The following is a 20099-nucleotide window of genomic DNA, read 5'->3' on the forward strand; positions in this document are numbered from 1 at the left end:
TCAGTGCAGACTCAATGGGCTGAATGGCCTCCTTCTGCACTGTAGGGATTCTATGATTCTAACTAATCCATTCTACACTAACAAAATAATCTGATGAAAGATCATCAACCTAAAAGTGTTAGCTCGGTTACTCTCTCCACAAAGGTTGTCAGACCTGCTGAATATTATAGTTCACATCCTTTTCAAAATCTCTCCTTGAGCAATAGATCATTGAATGTGAATTGTAGCTAATCACTCTACTAGCTATTTGCAGTTTGCAACTGTTCATCTTGCAGATGCAGCTAAATATAGAGTTGAATGAAGTTGCCTTCAAGTGCTGTGCACTCACCTCATTCATTTTTAAGTAGGTTGAAAGGGGCAGAACAGGAACACTTTAAAAGAAACAGGTAAAGTCGCATGAAAAAATGCCGCTGTCTTACTTGTTATGAGCAATTCCAAGGGAAATTTATTGGATTATTCAATTTCTAAATTAAAAGTAATAGTACTCATGATTATTTCCAATCTTTTTTGTACAAGACCCTTTTACCTGACATTACTTGCAAAGGCTGAAATTACTGAATCACAGAATTGTTACAATTCAGAAGAAGACCATTTGGTCCATCTGCACTGGTTCTCCAAATAAGCAATGAAACCTAGTGCCATTGCATGCACCCCCCTTCTCCCTGTGGCCTTGTATATCCTTCCATTTCAGATAATAGTCTAATTCCCTTTGGAAAGCCTTGATTGAGCCTGCCTCCATCAAACTCTCAGGCAGTGCATTCCAGATTGTAATAGGGCAACTCAATGTGGCTTGAATCAAGAGAGGCTTTATTGCCAAACAATAAGAATAATATATACAACAAGGTCAGACTAAATTACAATGTGACTGCCCTACTTGACTCCCTGGTTCCAACAGCAAGTCCCTCCTCAACTGGTGGCACTCGCTCTCCTTCCGATTGGCACAGCTTCCAGCCATGACAATGCATGGGAGCTGACTGATCACGTGGCCGTCAGGAAACACCACCCTCTTAAAGGGCCACAATTACAACAACTCGCTGCATGAAAATATTTTTCCTCATGTCACTATTGCTTCTTTTGTCAACCACTTTAAATCTGTGCCCTCTTGTTCTTGATCCTTTGGGAACCCTTTCTCCGTATCTACTATTCTCCCTACCTTATTAAGGGCTATGGGGAGAGAGCGGGTAAATGGAGTTGAAATCAACCATGATTGAATGGTGGAGTGGACTCGATGGGCCGAATGGCCTTACTTCCGCTCCTATGTCTTATGGTCTTATGGTCTATCCAGACCCCTCATAATTTTGAATACATCAATTGAATCTCCTTTCAACCTCCTCTTTCTCAAGGAAAACATCCCCAACTTAAGTTTATCACTGAAATTCCTCATCCTTGGAATCATTCTTGTTAATCTTTTCTGCACTCTGATGCCTTTGCATCTTTCCTAATGCATGGCACTCAGAACTGGATGCAATTCTCCAGCCGAGGCTGAGCTAGTATCTTGTACAAGTTCAACATAGCATCCTTACTCTTGTATTCTATGCCCCTGCTCTCAAATATCTGTAGGCGCACCCAGAATATTTTCGCACTTACAGGATAAAATGTTCACTCAAGAAACCAGTTTGACAACAGCCCATTCCCTATGCCGCAAGCTAGAACATGAAACATTAATCAGTTACAAGTAAATGTTCTGGAAATTGTTAGTGTGGCATGTTCCTGCTCTGAATAGGGCTGATTCTTTTAACCACAATACTGCAGATGGAAGTTTATACTGAGTATACACCAGGTTTGGTCACCAAGTATTTGAATATTGGAACATTATTTTAAAGCAATTACAATATTGATTGGTGAATGTTGACGGTACAGTAATTTCAAATGTTGGAAAATCTATTCCATTTTCTCCTCTGCCTGCATTCCTTATTATGGATTTGCAACAGTTGTTTAAATGGCTACATCACAAATTGGTTTTCCAAAGTCTTCGCCCAGTGATGTATATAATATGACATATATTAGTTGCACCACTTTCAGGATAATTCAGCTTTATATTTAGCATTGAAACCTGTGCGACAGTGACTGCAAGATTGTTCCTGTTGAGATTCATGAACTAAGCCTTAACACGCCAGGAGAGTAACTCAGATCCTCATTAAGTACCCACCCGACAGATCAGGGCTTACATGTCCCAGTCCTGGCTTTCAAATCAAATGTAACTTACGCTGCTTCATCCTGGGCACTAAGTCAAAATCCATTGATTTCAACAAAAACAAAAAGCAGGCAGATGTAAAACAGATTGTTAATTCACTATTGCCCACAGTGTTTTATTGTCAAAGACAAACTTATACTCTGTTATTCACAATTCACCAAGAGTTGAGAGCATTTGACACAGCTGGGAGTTCCCCGAGGGATTTCTGGTCTTGGTTCAAGAAACAATTCCCCATTTAAACCATTGTTCCTGTATGAAAATCAGTTCCAACTTACAACATTTTGAATTCCAACATGGTTTTCCGAAACCAAATGTGTCATAAATCCGAGGATTGCCTGTACCTTCTTCCATTTCCCCTTATCCCATTTCCTGCCATACCCAATATAATCTTAGATCTTGCCTCAGAAGATGATACCATAATCTCACAACTCTCCTGCTCTCTGTCCTAAGTCTCTAACAGTTAATTCTAAATTGTATTATTTTAGAGTGTTTCAAGATTGTGCACAGATCCTTGAAGGTGGCAGGAAAGATTAACTAAGTATATGGGATCCTGGGCTATATAATTAGAAGCACAGCGTACTAAAGCAATGTTAAACCTGCTCAGCCAGAGTTCAGTTCTGAGCAGCACACTTTAAGAGGCTGCAAAGTCTTTGGAGTGGTCACAAAAGATATTTACTATATGTTTCCAGAGATCAGATATTACAGTTAGATGGATACACTGGAGAAACAGGGGTTGTTCTCCTTTGAGAAAAGACTAAGAGAAGATTGATAGATGCATTTAAAATCATGAAGGGTTTAGATACATTACATAAATAGTTGAAGGGTCGTTATCCAGAGGGAGGGATATCCAGAGGGATATCCAGAGGGGCGGCACGGTAGCACAGTGGTTAGCACTGCTGCTTCACAGCTCCAGGGTCCCAGGTTTGATTCCCAGCTCGGGTCACTGTCTGTGTGTAGTTTGCACATTCTCCTCGTGTCTGCGTGGGTTTCCTCCGGGTGCTCCGGTTTCCTCCCACAGTCCAAAGATGTGCGGGTTAGGTTGATTGGCCAGGTTAACATTTGCCCCTTAGAGTCCTGAGATGCGTAGGTTAGAGGGATTAGCAGGTAAATATGTGGGGGTAGGGCCTGGGTGGGATTGTGGTCGGTGCAGACTCGATGGGCCGAATGGCCTCCTTCTGCACTGTAGGGTTTCTATGATTCTATGGAGCAGATTTTAGGTGATGGGCAAATGAATCAGGAGCAACATGAAAACCTTTTTTACACAACCAGTAATTATGATTTGAAATGCACTGCCAGGCGGGATGGTGGACACAGATTCAATGGTAGCCTTCAGAAGCAAGTGGATAAATAATTGAAAAAGAAAAAAGTGGCAGGGATAGGGAAAGAGCTGAGGAACTGAGATTAACTTGAAAGTGCTTAAGTGGAAGTGGTGGACTGAGTTGTCTCCAGCACACTCCTCTATCATAATTTGATAGTATGAGCAGAAATTTAGGACTATGTAAGGAATTTAGTTTCTGCAATGGGGCATCCTCCCTTACCAATTGGTGAACTGGTTGGAGTCCATGGTTGCTTCTGTCCAGGAGGCCAGTTGCTATTTAAGCCCAAGCATGCACATAACTGGGCAGCATCAGGCCTCCAATTGAACTAAATCCCCATTGGGAAGAAAGCTGCCAGCTGACAGCTCTCCTTTGCAGCAGTGCAACTGGGAGCAGTGGCTGCTGCCAGTAAAGCTCTGGGGCCTGAAGTAGGAATTATCACTGGATCCATGGACACAAGTTTTTCTCGGTCATGGGATTGGGAAGGGAGTCCTTGTGAGACGTGTTGGGGGAGTCAGATGCAAGGGCAACACCTGTTTCCTGATGTTGGGTCCTTCGAGCAGGAACTAAGTGCCTGTCAACAAGAAACCCCCCTTGGCTACTGGCAAACCCCATATGGTTTGCTGGGTGGCCTTCTGGCGACACAGGAGACACATACAAGTCTGGTTAATTCCCTGAACCACCATTAAATTCTGGGTGGCTCAGGGATAATTGGTTTTAAGTAGCTCATTAATGTCATCCCATAGTGTGATAACGTAATCTACATGCTAGTCCCTTCTCAGTTATATTAACGCTGAGAACACTGAAGCGAGTGGACTAGCATGCACACATTGGGTGCTGGCAAAAGTTTGGCACAAAACTAATTCAAATTGTGGTTTTCAAGCAAAAAAATTAAAGCAATTGATTTACATTAGCTAAGCAACAACATCTTACATTTGATATCGCTCGTTTAACACAGTAAAATGTCCAGGATGTTTCACAAGAACATTATCAAATAAAACTACTGTGAAAATCTGTAAGTTATCCTCCTCACCACCTGTCTCCAACAGTTTTCAAAGCAGCATAAGTTCCACCCTCCATATTAAATGCCCCATCCCTGTGGATTTGAGATAAGTTTAGGGACGCAGCAGACAGGCAGCTGAGCAGCTCCCCAAGAAGTTCAGTATATTCAAGTAATTTGTGTACATGGCACAATTATGTGAATAAAGCTAGCAACATAAAACTGTCAACAGAACCTGCACGCAGAATTCTACAGATTATCCTAAACAAAGCAGGCTTAATGAAACGTTTCAGTGGATGTTAATGACACATAAATGTAGCTGGAGTGTCTCGACATAAATTTGTCAGTGATTATAAGTTGAAAGGTCTGTTTAATTGACCTTATGATGTGGAGATGCCGGCGTTGGACTGGGGTAATTGACCTTAGCCATGAGGACTTTGTGAAGCTCTTCACTGAGCATAGGACATTGTTAGAATGAGGCCCACTAATAGTTCATGTGACACTAAAGAACACATTCTGTATTTCTGTCCAGCTAAGCACATACCAAGAGTGGAGGCATGCACAATTTACCCTGTAATGTCACCATTCATGATTTCGCAACGTATTCAACCCTCACTCACCTGAGCCATCTCAGTTGCAGTGTTGCTTTTAGCACCGAGATACATCATGGCTACAGCAACTGAGATACTCAATGGAGATAGGAATATGCTCTCATTGCTTCTTTCTTCAGTTATCTTTTTGAAGAGATCAAAGGCAAATCTGGTATTTGCAGAAGTCAGAGAATCCATTGCAAAAATCCTGGATAAAACAAAACATGCTTGAAAGTTAAGGGCATAAGGTGGGTGGCAAAGTGTGCTAAGACAATGATATTGTGCACCACAGATTTAATTCCAAAATCTCCTGAAATTGAGTTCTCGAGCTCAGCCATTCGTTTGTGAAGAAGCATTGATCAAATTTCAGACACTTTTTATTGGAGGGAAAGAAATCTAAAGAAAGGTTTCCCAGGCTGCACTCACATGTTTCCCACTGGCTGTTTGAGAGAAGTAGTCCAACTACAATTTGCAGAGGGGTTTTAAAATGACAAGAGGGTAATTATATTAGGTGATCTCAACTTTCCCAACATTAATTGAGATAGCCGTCATGTAAAGGGCTTAGATGGAGTAGAGTTCTTAAAATGTATAGGAAAAGGTTTTAGGTCAATATGTAGAGGGTCCAACAAGGGGTGGCGCAGTGCTGAATCTAATTCTAGGGAATGAAGCCGGACAGGTGGCTGATGTGTTGGTGGAGGAGCATTTTGGTGATAGAGACCACAACATGGTTCAATTCAAATTCGTTACGGAAAAAGAATTTGAAAAGTTGCAGAAAAAGCTTTTGGATTGTGGGAGAGTAGATTTTAACAAAATAAGGCAGGATCTGGCCAAGGTAGAATGGAATGAGTTACTTCTGGGGGAATCTACAGAAGAGCAGTGGGGGGGGGGGGTGCTCAAAGATGAAATGGGAAGGGTACAAGCACAACATGTTTTCTGTAAGGTAATAGGAAGATGTAACAAACCCAGAGACATTCAGGATACAATGAGAAGGAAAAGAGAGGCTTTTAACAAGTATAAGGGGAGTAAGTCTGCAGTGGCATTAGTGGAGTACAGAAAGTGCAGGATGGGGCTTGAGAAATCAATTAGGAGAGCACAGAGGGGATATGAGAAAGTTCTGACTGGTAAAAGTAGGGAAAATCCTAAGATATTCTAGAAGTATATCAATGGGAAGAGGATAACCAGGGAAAGAGTAGGACCCATTAGGACCAAGGGGGAAATCTGTGGGTGGAAGCAGAGGACATTGGTAGCGTGTTAAACAAATATTTCACATCTGTCTTCACCCATGAGGATGAGGAGGTGGTTATAAAACTCAGGGAGAGAGACTGTGAGGCTCTAGAGAAAATTATCATAGAGACTGACAAGGTGTTGGAGGTATTGGAGGACTTAAAAGTGGACAAATCTCCAGGTCCAGATGAATTGTGTCCCAGGCTGCTGTGGGAGGCAAGGGACAAAATTGCAGGGGCCCTGACCCAAATTTGTGATCCCTCCCTGGCCACTGGGGAGGTCATGATGTGGAGATGCCTGCGTTGGACTGGGGTAAACACAGTAAGAAGTCTCACAACACCAGGTTAAAGTCCAACAGGTTTATTTGGTAACAAAAGCCACTAGCTTTCGAAACACTGCTCCTTCATCAGGGCTCACTCACCTGATGAAGGAGCAGCACTTCAAAAGCTAGTGGCTTTTGCTACCAAATAAACCTGTTGGACTTTAACCTGGTATTGTGAGACTTCTTACTGGGGAGGTGCCAGAGGACTGGAGAACAGCTAATGTGGTCCCACTATTTAAGAAAGGTTGTAGAGACAAGCCAGGGAATGACAGACCAGTGAGTCTCACACCTGTGGTTGGGAAACTACTGGAGAAGATTCTGAAAGTAGTTTTTTTTTTCTCTCACTTACCTTATAAATACTCGCCTCGGGGTATCGGCCTCAGTGTTCCTCTGGGAGCGGACCTGCGGGGTGGAGACTGTGAGCGGTGAGAGAGAGAGCGCGGACTGTGAGTAAATTCTGGGGTTTTTTTTGTCTAATTTTCGGGAGGTTTTTTGTAATTAACGGAAACCGGAAGGCCGCATCGCGAAGCCTGCCGGTAGCTGTAGTTTTTTTTTTCTCTCACTTACCTTATAAGTACTCGCCTCGGGGTATCGGCCTCAGTGTTCCTCTGGGAGCGGACCTGCGGGGTGGAGACTGTGAGCGGTGAGAGAGAGAGCGCGGACTGTGAGTAAATTCTGGGGTTTTTTTTGTCTAATTTTCGGGAGGTTTTTTGTAATTAACGGAAACCGGAAGGCCGCATCGCGAAGCCTGCCGGTAGCTGTAGTTTTTTTTTTCTCTCACTTACCTTATAAGTACTCGCCTCGGGGTATCGGCCTCAGTGTTCCTCTGGGAGCGGACCTGCGGGGTGGAGACTGTGAGCGGTGAGAGAGAGAGCGCGGACTGTGAGTAAATTCTGGGTTTTTTTTTGTCTAATTTTCGGGAGGTTTTTTGTAATTAACGGAAACCGGAAGGCCGCATCGCGAAGCCTGCCGGTAGCTGTAGTTTTTTTTTTCTCTCACTTACCTTATAAGTACTCGCCTCGGGGTATCGGCCTCAGTGTTCCTCTGGGAGCGGACCTGCGGGGTGGAGACTGTGAGCGGTGAGAGAGAGAGCGCGGACTGTGAGTAAATTCTGGGGGTTTTTTTGTCTAATTTTCGGGAGGTTTTTTGTAATTAACGGAAACCGGAAGGCCGCATCGCGAAGCCTGCCGGTAGCTGTAGTTTTTTTTTCTCTCGGGCCCCTAGCCCTATAAATTGGTGCAGAGGAGATACCCGATCCTCTACACTGGTAGAGGATCCCACCCTTCCATCCTCCTCTAACCTAATTATAAATGTGGGGAAGTTTTTTGTTTTCTTTTTTTCTTGCTGGTAATGGCTTCAGGGATGGTAGTTCAGGCAGTATGCTGCATCTCCTGTGGGATGTATGTGGTGAGGAAATCCAGTAGTGTTTCAGGAGATTTTAGTTGTAAGAAGTGCATTAGATTGCAGCTTCTGGAGGAGCGTGTAAAGGAGATGGAGGGGGAGTTAGAGGAACTCCGCATAATTCGGGAGGCGGAGGTGGAAGTTGATAGGAGTTATAGAGAAATAGTAACTCCTAGAAATGAGGCTTGGGTCAATGCCAGGAGGAGGGGTAAGAAGCAATCGGGAAGACAATCCCCTGGGGCGGTTCCCCTCCATAATAGGTTTTCGGTGCTGGAGGCTACAGTTGAGGAGGAATCAACTGAGCATAGAGAGCAGATCTCTGGGGGTGAGCCGAGTGAGAAAGCTCAGGTGGTTAGGGGCTGTAAAAGACTGGGCCTTGTGATTGGGGACTCCACAATTAAGGGGACAGATAGGAGGGTCGGAACTAAAGGTAGGGACTCAGGGTTGGTGTGTTGCCTACCAGGGGCTGGGGTCCGGGATGTGTCTGACAGGGTATTCAGGACTCTTAGGAGGGAGGGAGATAAACCACAAGTTATTGTGCATGTGGGGACACACGACATAGGGAGGATAGGGGAAGGGGATATTAGGCAGGGATTTATGGAGTTGGGGTGGAAACTAAAGGCCAAGACTGACAGAGTGGTTATCTCTGGACTCTTGCCTGTACCACGGGATAGTTTAGAGAGGAATAGGGAGAGGGAAGGTTTGAATTCATGGCTGAGGGGATGGTGCAGGAGGGAGGGGTTCAGGTACTTAAGCAATTGGGGCTCGTACTGGGGAAGGTGTGACCTCTATGAGAAGGATGGTCTACACCTTAATCAGAAGGGGACCAATATCCTGGGGGGTAAATTTGCTAAGGCCATGCAGGGAGGTTTAAACTGATTCGGGGGGGGGGAGGGATCCTGAGTAGTGGGGCTGAAAGTGAGGGATGCATGGATGGGGACTGCAATGCACGGCATTGCAGAGGTGGGGTGGAGCAGGGTTTGAAATGTGTATACTTCAATGCCAGGAGTATTCGCAATAAAGTGGGTGAACTTGCAGCGTGGATCAGTACCTGGGACTTCGATGTTGTGGCTATTTCAGAGACATGGATAGAGCAGGGGCAGGAATGGATGCTGCAGGTCCCGGGGTTCAAATGTTTTAGTCGAAGTAGGGAAGGAGGTAGAAGAGGGGGAGGGGTAGCATTATTGGTCAGAGATTGTATCACAGTGTCAGAGAGGAGGTTTGATGAGGACTTATCTGTTGAGGTAGTATGGGCGGAGATTAGAAATAGGAGAGGAGAGGTCACCCTGTTGGGAGTCTTTTATAGACCTCCTAAAAGTTCTAGAGAGGTTGAGGAAAGGATTGCGGAGTCAATCCTGCTTAGGAGTGAAAGTAATAGGGCAATTGTTATGGGGGATTTTAACTTGACTAATATTGACTGGAATTGTTATAGCTCTAGCTCGTTAGAGGGGTCAGTTTTTGTTCAAAGCGTGCAGGAAGGTTTTTTGACTCAGTATGTAGACAGGCCAACTAGAGGTGAGGCTATATTGGATCTGGTGCTGGGAAATGAGCCAGACCAGGTGCTAGACTTGGAAGTTGGTGTGCATTTTGGTGATAGTGACCACAATTCGGTTACGTTCACCTTAGTGATGGAAAGGGATAGGCATGAACCTCGGGCCAGTGGTTTTAGCTGGGGGAAGGGTAATTATGAGGCTATTAGGAGAGAATTAGGAAACATAGGTTGGACTAGGAGATTACAGGGACTGGGAACGTCCGACATGTGGAGTTTTTTCAAGGAGCAGCTACTGCGAGTCTGTGATAGGTATGTCCCTGTCAGGCAAGGAGGAATTGGTAGGGCTAGGGAACCGTGGTGCACCAAAAAAGTTTCTTTGTTGGTTAAAAAGAAAAAGGAGGCTTATGTTCGGATGAGACGTGAGCACTCGGGTAGTGCACTAGAAAGCTTTAGATTGGCTAAGAGGGAGTTGAAGAGCGAGCTTAGAAGGGCTAAAAGGGGACATGAGAAGACTTTGGCGGATAGGGTTAAAGAGAATCCTAAGGCGTTCTATAGGTATGTCAAGAACAGAAGGTTGGTTAGGGCAAGTTTAGGGCCAGTTATAGATGGCAGAGGGAAGTTATGTGTGGAACCGGAGGAGATTGGTGAAGCATTGAACCAATATTTCTCTTCGGTGTTCACGCAAGGGGACATGAATATAGCTGAGGAGGACACTGGGTTGCAGGGGAGTAGAATAGACAGTATTACAGTTGATAAGGAGGATGTGCAGGATATTCTGGAGGGTCTGAAAATAGATAAATCCCCTGGTCCGGATGGGATTTATCCAAGGATTCTCTGGGAGGCAAGAGAAGTGATTGCAGAGCCTCTGGCTCTGATCTTCAGGTCGTCGTTGGCCTCTGGTATAGTACCAGAAGATTGGAGGTTAGCGAATGTTGTCCCATTGTTTAAGAAGGGGAACAGAGACTTCCCCGGGAATTATAGACCGGTGAGTCTCACTTCTGTTGTCGGCAAGATGTTGGAAAAAATTATAAGGGATAGGATTTATAGTTATTTGGAGAGTAATGAATTGATAGGTGATAGTCAGCATGGTTTTGTGGCAGGTAGGTCGTGCCTTACTAACCTTATTGAGTTTTTTGAGAAAGTGACCAAGGAGGTGGATGGGGGCAAGGCAGTGGACGTGGTATATATGGATTTTAGTAAGGCGTTTGATAAGGTTCACCATGGTAGGCTTCTACAGAAAATGCAGATGTATGGGATTGGGGGTGATCTAGGAAATTGGATCAGGAATTGGCTAGCGGATAGGAAACAGAGGGTGGTGGTTGATAGTAAATATTCATCATGGAGTGCGGTTACAAGTGGTGTACCTCAGGGATCTGTTTTGGGGCCACTGCTGTTTGTAATATTTATTAATGATCTGGATGAGGGTATAGTTGGGTGGATTAGCAAATTTGCTGATGACACCAAAGTCGGTGGTGTGGTAGACAGTGAGGAAGGGTGTCGTAGTTTGCAGGAAGACTTAGACAGGTTGCAAAGTTGGGCCGAGAGGTGGCGGATGGAGTTTAATGCGGAGAAGTGTGAGGTAATTCACTTTGGTAGGAATAACAGATGTGTTGAGTATAGGGCTAACGGGAGGACTTTGAATAGTGTGGAGGAGCAGAGGGATCTAGGTGTATGTGTGCATAGATCCCTGAAAGTTGGGAATCAAGTAGATAAGGTTGTTAAGAAGGCATATGGTGTCTTGGCGTTTATTGGTAGGGGGATTGAATTTAGGAGTCGTAGCGTTATGTTGCAACTGTACACAACTCTGGTGCGGCCGCACTTGGAGTACTGTGTGCAGTTCTGGTCCCCACATTACAGGAAGGATGTGGAGGCTTTGGAGAGGGTGCAGAGGAGGTTTACCAGGATGTTGCCTGGTATGGAGGGGAAATCCTATGAGGAGAGGCTGAGGGATTTGGGATTGTTTTCGCTGGAAAGGCGGCGGCTAAGAGGGGATCTTATTGAAACATATAAGATGATTAGAGGTTTAGATAGGGTGGATAGTGATAGCCTTTTTCCTCTGATGGAGAAATCCAGCACGAGGGGGCATGGCTTTAAATTGAGGGGGGGTAGTTATAGAACCGATGTCAGGGGTAGGTTCTTTACCCAGAGGGTGGTGAGGGATTGGAATGCCCTGCCAGCATCAGTTGTAAATGCGCCTAGTTTGGGGGCGTTTAAGAGATCCGTAGATAGGTTCATGGACGAAAAGAAATTGGTTTAGGTTGGAGGGTCACAGTTTTTTTTTTAACTGGTCGGTGCAACATCGTGGGCCGAAGGGCCTGTTCTGCGCTGTAATGTTCTATGTTCTATGTTCTAAGAGAGAATCTATCTCCATTTGGAGAGGCAAAATTTGATCAGGGATAGTCAGCATGTTTTTGTCAGAGGGAGATCATGCCTAACAGATTTTATTGAATTGTTTGAGCATGTAACCAAGTGTGTGGATGAGGGTAGTGCGGTTGATGTAGTTTACATGGATTTCAGTCAAGCCTTTGACAAAGTCACACATGGGAGGCTTATTAAAAAGGCAAATGCACATGGGATACAGGGAGATCTGATAAGGTGGATTCATAATTGGCTTAGCAGTAGGAGACAGACGGTGATGACAGATAGCTGCTTTAGTGATTGGAAGCCACTGACCACAGTGTACCACAGGGATCCGTGCTGGACCCCCTATTGTTCGTAATTTATATAAATGACATAGATGACTATGTGGGGGGTAGGATCAGTAAGTTTGCCAATGACACAAAGATTGGCTGGGTGGTTAACAGTGAGGTTGAGTGTCTTGGGTTGCAGGAAGACATAGACGAAATGGTCAAATGGGCGGAAAAGTGGCAGATGGCATTTAACCCTGAAAAGTGTGAGGCAATACATTTTGGAAGGAGTAATTTGCCAAGGAAGTATACTATGAAAGGTCTGACACTAGGAAGTTCCAAAGTTTGTCCATAGATTTCTGAAGTCAGAAAGGCAGATTAATAGGGTGATGGAAAAGGTATATGGCACACTCGCCTTTATCAATTGGGGTATAGATTACAAAAGCAGAGAGGTCATGATGGGCTCGTATAGAACTTTGGTGGGGCCACAGCTGGAGTACTGTATGCAGTTCTGGTCACCACATTATAGGAAGGACATGAACGCACTGGAAGGGGTGCAGAGGAGATTCACCAGGATGCTGCCTGGGATGGACCATTCGAGTTATAAAGAGAGGTTAGATAGGCTTGGGTTGTTTTCTCTGGAGCAGAGAAGACTGAAGGGTGACCTGATTGAGGTGTTCAAGATTATGAGGCGCATGGACAGGATGGATAGGGAGCAGCTGTTCCCCTTAGTTGAAGAGTCAGTTATAGGGGGCACAAGTTAAAAGTGAGGGGTGGGAGGTTTAGGCGGGATTTGAGGAAAAACGTTTTTACCCAGAGGGTGGTGACGGTCTGGAATGCACTGCCTGGGAGGGTGGTGGAGGCGGGATGCCTCACATTCTTTAAAAAGTACCTGGATGAGTACTTGGCCATAACATTCAAGGCTATGGACCAAGTGCTGGCAAGTGGGATTAGGTGGGCAAGTCAGGGCATTTCATGCGTCAGTGCAGACTCGATGGGCTGACGGGCCTCTTCTGCACTGTAGTATTCTGTGATTCTGTGAACTATTCTTTCAGTCAATGACTCCATTTCACAGTGGGGCCCATTGAGAGAAATTGTGAATAAAGTAAAAATAATATAAAAGGAAAATATTGTGGATGCCAAAAATCTGAAATAAAGACAGGAAATGCTGCCAATACTCAGCTGGTCAGGTATCATCCTTAGAGAGAGAAACAGAGTTAATGGGCTGGATTTCACAATATGCTGTCGTCCAGCCCTGACCACCCTTCCCCCGGATAAAATCTGCAGGGGGGCGTAATTATGATCCCAACAGCTGCCCACAGCAATCTAACCCTGAGAGCAATGGTCCATCCCAGGCAACATCCTGGTGAACCCCCTCTGCACCTCAGAGAACTGCCAGCCAAACAAATTGTCCAGCAGCTCTGCAGACCCAGATGCACCTTCAGGAGCCACTGTTTGAACTATAAACAGTCTCCAATGCTGAGGCACCCACACTGACAGATAAAGCCAGAGTTGGGGTCATGGCAAGGTGCATGAATGGGAAGATGCAAGTGAGTGTGGGGAAGGGGGTGGGGGAGAAGCTGGGGGCTGGAGGGACAGTTAAAGGAGGGATGACCTAGACATGCCTCCAAAGGGGCAGAAGTTGGCCCATTCCTTGCCCAAAACTGACCTGTGCAACTAAATCTACCAGGCCTCCTGGTTTGGGCCTCCTCCACCATGAGTACAATATTGCCGGGCAGAGATGTGGCCATTCCACACTCTTCCACCCTCATAAAATTTCAGACAGGCCGTGGAAAGCAAGTAGACAGTAGAAAGGTCATCCGCTGGATTTTACATTGCCTTCCCCCCCACTTCAAACCCACCGGCATGGGAATATAAAACCCAGCCCAACATTTCACAGGGTCACTGACCTGAAATGTTAACTCTGGCCAGGATTTTCAAGCCACGCCGTGGTGGGATTGTTGCAGGAGGTTCCACAGCCCAGCTAAAAGTCCATTAACTTTCAGCAGGGCTAGAATATCCCAGCAGTGGGTGGGCCGGAAAATCCTGGCCTCTGTTTCTCTCCACTGATGCCACCTGACCTGCTGGGCATTTCCAGCATTTTCTGTTTTAAACTGAAAGCATGTAAGGAGCAAGAAATTATTTGGGGGAAAAGAAACCTCCTTTTACATTTAGGATCCTGGGTTTAAAATCAGCCCAAATTGCTCTCCCCTCCCCAGTTGTGAACAAAATACAATCTGAGCCCACCTCCCTGTGTTCGTGGGCAAACAGCACAAAACTATCCACAATCCAACAGAAATTGGAGCATTATATTACTGTTCTGATTGAAAGAGACCAAAAGAATCATTGGTTTACAATCTGAGATTGCAGCTGAGGTAAAGTTTATTTATTAGTGTCATAAATAGGCTTACATTAACATTGCAATGAAATTACTGTGAAAATCCTCCAGTCACCACACTCTGGCGCCAGTTCGCGTATACTGAGGGAGAATTTAGCAGGGCAAATGCATCTAACCAGCACGTCTTTTGGAGGAAACCGGAGCACCTGGAGGAAACCCACACAGTCATGGAGAGAACATGCAGACTCCGCACAGATAGTGACCCAAGCTGAGAATCAAACCCGGATCCCTGGAGCTGTGAGGCAGCAGTGCTAACCACCATGCCACCCATATATATATATATGTTTAAAGGCAGGGTTATTTTCTATGTAACCTTGCCACGTCTCATTTAGGTGTGCCGAACACTGGCACTTGTAACAAGAAATTGGCCCACAAATTTTACTTACCTCACTTCCAAATTAAACAAACTTTGTTTCATTCAAGAAGCAGTTATCCCCTGCATTTGTGTTAAAATGTCCTATCTAACGGTCGACCACATTGATTCAGACCATTTAAAATTAAAGTTGATACAAGTATCAGAAAAATCCATCAATGACTTTCTCACTGTGTGAATGAAGAAGACTGCGCCCAGAAAAGTCAGATTTATTACAAATCTACTGAGCGTGCCAGAACCTAGATTTGACAAGTTCCTGTGAGGGGCACAGCACCTCTGGGATGGTCAAGAATCGCAACCTAACACAGAGTCATTTATGGCACCAAAGGAGGCTATTCAGCCCATCAGATTCATGCTAGTTCCTTGCACAGCAATCCAGTCAGTCCAATGCCCCCAATCAGTCCAGTAGCCTCAGGTAGGAAACTGTTTCATAAAAGAGGGAGCTTTAGACCTTCTGGTAATAATAATTAACTGGATTGCCTTGGCATGTATTTATGTACAAATCTGAAGCAAAGGTGAAAACTGAGACAAGCAGATCAGTATCCTTTTTAAATACCCCAATATTCAACGCAATGTCAGCAACAAAGTTAACACCCTGTCCTGTGATACAACAGTGACCAAAATGCTTCATTAACGGTAAAGCAATTCAGCATATCCTAAAGTCTTCTTCCCTCATTAACAGACTTATCTAATAGACAATATGTAAATCATAATATAAATAAAGTATTTTTGGTGCATCCTATTGATTTGGTCGCTTTTCTGCTTGTGTTAGAAGGTTGTGCTTATTTATTACACTAGATCTAGAGAGCTAACAATAATGCAGTAAAGTTACTGTAAAAATATAGCTTTCGTTATTTACCTGTTTTCAAACTGCAAAAGGAAACAAATGCTCTCGTTTTCCTGCTCCTATTCTCTGAGTTAGTTCCTGTGCCTCTTTAAGTATTCTTATTCTGAGGGCGTGTTTCGTAACTATCAGTGAGGTAATACCCTTAGTCAATTCTCTTTTGATTACGCCCTCATTTTTTCACATAAAAACACAATATCAACTGTCCAGTCATGCAGTTTTGATGAAAATATGATTAATGAACAAAGAACAAAGAACAATACAGCACAGGAACAGGCCCTTCGGCCCTCCAAGCCCGCGCCGCTCCCCGGTCCAGGATTGAATCCTGAATCCAGGATCCCCGCCCAATTTTCCAGCCTATCTACATACCAATATCCTATCCACCGAGCTGTCCCTCACAGCTACGATGCTTTGTTCATTACAACCTATTAACTCACCCCCACCCCCCCATTCCAGACCATGTGACCTCCAGGGAGAGGCGAAAACCCACAGTGAAAAACCCCAGGGCCAATATGGGGAAAAAAAAATCTGGGAAATTCCTCTCCCACCCCCTGAGGCGATCGAAACGAGTCCAGGAGATCACAATGGCCCTGATCGGAAAATGCTTCCCAACCCTAGTCATTTCCACTTCCACGAACACCATATGAATTCCCTGCCCCCGAGACAGGTTCCCAACTATCCGCAGTCTCGCTCTGTACTGGCACCAGCAAGATGATCATAGAATGAAGCCTTGAAGCGAGAAACAAGGAACAATTAGCCCGCGCCGCTCCCTGGTCCAAACTAGACCACTCTTTTGTATCCCTCCATTCCCACTCCGTTCATATAGCTGTCTAGATAAGTCTTAAATGTTCCCAGTGTGTCCGCCTCCACCACCTTGCCCGGCAACACATTCCAGGCCCCCACGACCCTCTGTGTGAAATATGTCCTTCTGATATCTGTGTTAAACCTCCCCCCCTTCACCTTGAACCTATGACCCCTCGTGAACGTCACCACCGACCCGGGGAAAAGCTTCCCACCGTTCACCCTATCCATGCCTTTCATAATTTTATACACCTCTATTAAGTCTCCCCTCATCCTCCGTCTTTCCAAGGAGAACAACCCCAGTTTCCCCAATCTCTCCTCATAACCAAGCCCCATAACCAAGATTAATGTTCAAATGACTGGTATTTTATATTGGAATAGCACTCCCTGCTGAATAATTTTGTAGAAATCATAAATTTGCTAAATTAGGGTATATTTGAAATGACAAAGGGTCATCTGGACTTGAAACATCAGCTCTTTTCTCTCCTTACAGATGTAGCCAGACCTGCTGAGATTTTCCAGCATTTTCTCTTTTGATATTTGAAATGATCTCCTATTAAGTTTATGAAACAATTGAGCTGAACTTTGTAATAAGTGTATTTTATCATTCATGATTTCAAACTGCAGAAAATTCTTTATTCTTTGTAGTGACGTTCAAATAATTTCACAATTGTAACTGGAATAGCCACTCCCTTGTATTTCCAGATTTATTTCTCACTCTCTGTCAAGAATAAAGAAGAATTCAGGCAATTTTTGTTGATTCATTTACAGGATGTGGGTGTTGCTGGCTAGGCCAGCATTTATTGCCCATCCCTCTTTGCCCTTGAGCAGGTGGTGATGAGCTGGCTTCTTTAACCCCTTTAGTCCATGTGGTACAGATACACCCACAGTGCTGTTAGGGATGGAGTTCCAGGATTTTGACCTAATGCGAGAAGGAGTGGTGATATATTTCCAAGTCTGGATGGTGAGTGACTTGAAGGGAGGAGTTCCCATATATTTGCTGCCCTTGTCTTTTTGAATGGTAGCGGTCATGCGTTTGGAAAGTACTACCTAAGGAGCCTTGATGAATTCCTACAGTGCATCTGATAGATGGTGCACACTGCTGCCACTGGCCACTGTTCATCAGTGGTAGAGGGTGCGAACGTTTGTGGAAGTACCAATCAAGCAGGTAATTTTTTCAAGCAACAAATCCCCAAAAAAGTAATATTGTTAAATCATATTGTCCCCAAAGACACATGGGCCATTTATACTGGTATAAACCCAGAGGTCAGGTTTCCACCTGTTGATCTTTTGCAGTACTGGCCCTGCTGTAGTGTAGTGCTAGTGAGGTGTCCAAGTTGGGAAAAACGTCTCACAATCTAGTCAAGCAGTAGCCTGATATAATTGGGCTCCCAGAGTTTATTTCATCAGCAGCCATCTCAGAGATGGGGGCGATGGTCGTGTAGTGGTAATGTCACTGGACTAGTAATGCAGATGCCCAAGCTAATCACCTGGGAACCAAGTTCCAAACCTACCACAGTAGCTGGTGGAATTAAAGTTCCAATAATAAAGTTTGAATTTGAAAGTTAGTCTCAGAAATGGTGACCGTGAAAATACCATCAATTGTCACAAAAACCCAACTGGATCATTATTGTTTTTAGGGAATGGCATCTGCCGTCCTTATCTGGTCTGACCTCCCATGTGACTCTAGACCCACAGCAACGTGTTTGACTCATAAATGCCCTCTGAAATGATTTTGCCTTTGTCACTCAGTTCAAGGGCAAATAGGGATGGGCAACAAATGCTGACTTTGCCAGTGATGCTGACATAACATGAAAGAATAAATTGAAAATAAACTCCTTCAACAAATACACACGTTCTGTTCCGTGGTTAGATGAAAGTGAGTGGCTGTCAACAATGACTCCCAATCACATGAATTGCAATGGCTTTGGGCCAAAGAAAGTCAGGGTGACCTATCTATTGTTAAAAAATCTGCCAAGCTGAAAACAAGTTGTCAATTCAGTATCACCTGTTTTTTGAATGCAATAAAAGTTAAAATTATCCTCATGTGTTTGTTTGGAATGATGCTGAACTTTTGACTGTGATGACAATCAGAATTACAAGAAAGGGAAAGGGAAATAAAATGCAAACTTTACAAATAGAGGTGTGATCTGTACTGCATTGACTGAACAAACGTAAAAACTGCATTTTTGCAGTTTGACTGCGATACCTTTTCATGTTTCCTGGCAGTGGAACATAGAACATAGAAAAAATACAGCACAAACAGGCCCTTCGGCCCACAAGTTGCGCTGGTCATGTCCCTACCTACCTAGGCTTATATATAGGCTTACCTATAACCCTCAATCCTATTAAGTCCCATGTACTCATCCAGAAGTCTCTTAAAAGACCCTATCGAGTTTGCCTCCACCACCACTGACGGCAGCCGATTCCACTCACCCACCACCCTCTGAGTGAAAAACTTACCCCTGACATCTCCTCTGTACCTACTCCCCAGCACCTTAAACCTGTGTCCTCTCGTAGCAGCCATTTCAGCCCTGGGAAAAAACCTCCGAGAATCCACCCGATCTATACCTCTCAACATCTGGTACACCTCTCTCAGGTCACCTCTCATCCTTCGTCTCTCCAAGGAGAAAAGACCGAGCTCCCTCAACCTATCCTCATAAGGCATGCCACCCAATCCAGGCAACATCCTTGTAAATCTTCTCAGCACCCTTTCAATCATTTCCACATCCCTCCTGTAATGAGGCGACCAGAACTGAGCACAGTACTCCAAGTGGGGTCTGACGAGGGTCTTATAAAGCTGCATCATTATCTTCCGACTCCTAAACTCAATCCCTCGATTGATGAAGGCCAGCACACCATACGCCTTCTTAACCACCTCCTCTACCTGCGAGGCCGATTTAAGAGTCCTATGGACCCGGACCCCAAGGTCCTTCTGATCCTCTACACTGCTGAGAGTCTTACCCTTGATATTATACTCCTTCATCCCATTTGACCTGCCAAAATGTACCACCAGACATTTATCCGGGTTGAAGTCCATCTGCCACTTCATGAATTCACATCTGCAAGACTACGTATTGAATTGTTGTTTTCCGCTGCATTGAAACAGGGAGGTACCAGCTGTAGATTAATTGCTGGAAACCTGTCAGTGTTAACTTAATTAACTTAAAGAAAGCTATACACAAACTCTTGCATCCAGATTTGGAAACTAGTTACAACAGGGGGATGGCTCTGTTAGTTCCTATCAAGGTCTGAATTGCTTTGACTTTCTATGTTTCCAGACAAAACGTTATTGGGCTAGCCTCTGCACTTTTCCTGATATTCAGTCACAATTGTGTTAGTCATGACTCACCTGCAAAGATCAAGGCCTACACCCCAGTTCAGGGAATGTTGTACCTTCAGATCAGATGTTAAACCGAGGCTCTGTCTACCCTCTCATATGGATGTAAAATATGCTAAATGACAGTCTTTCAAAGACCAGGGGAGCTATCATGGTTGTCCTTCCTATGTTTATCCC

At 44.6% G+C, this 20099-nt stretch overlaps 1 protein-coding gene across 1 annotated transcript in view; it reads right to left on the reverse strand.

Annotated features, from left to right (window-relative positions):
* Positions 1-15843, reverse strand: part of LOC144510747 (leukocyte elastase inhibitor-like) — a 50948-nt gene extending 35105 nt beyond the window's left edge. The window contains exons 1-2 of the mRNA XM_078240549.1: positions 15797-15843; positions 5131-5308 (exon numbers count right to left, since the gene is read on the reverse strand). Coding sequence (XP_078096675.1) covers positions 5131-5298 — 168 coding nt within the window. The 5' untranslated portion in view covers positions 5299-5308; positions 15797-15843. The remainder of the gene's footprint in view (positions 1-5130; positions 5309-15796) is intronic.
* Positions 15844-20099: the final 4256 nt, after the last annotated feature.

Source organism: Mustelus asterias, chromosome 2 (assembly GCF_964213995.1).
Source record: "Mustelus asterias chromosome 2, sMusAst1.hap1.1, whole genome shotgun sequence".
Classification (NCBI taxonomy): domain Eukaryota; kingdom Metazoa; phylum Chordata; class Chondrichthyes; order Carcharhiniformes; family Triakidae; genus Mustelus; species Mustelus asterias.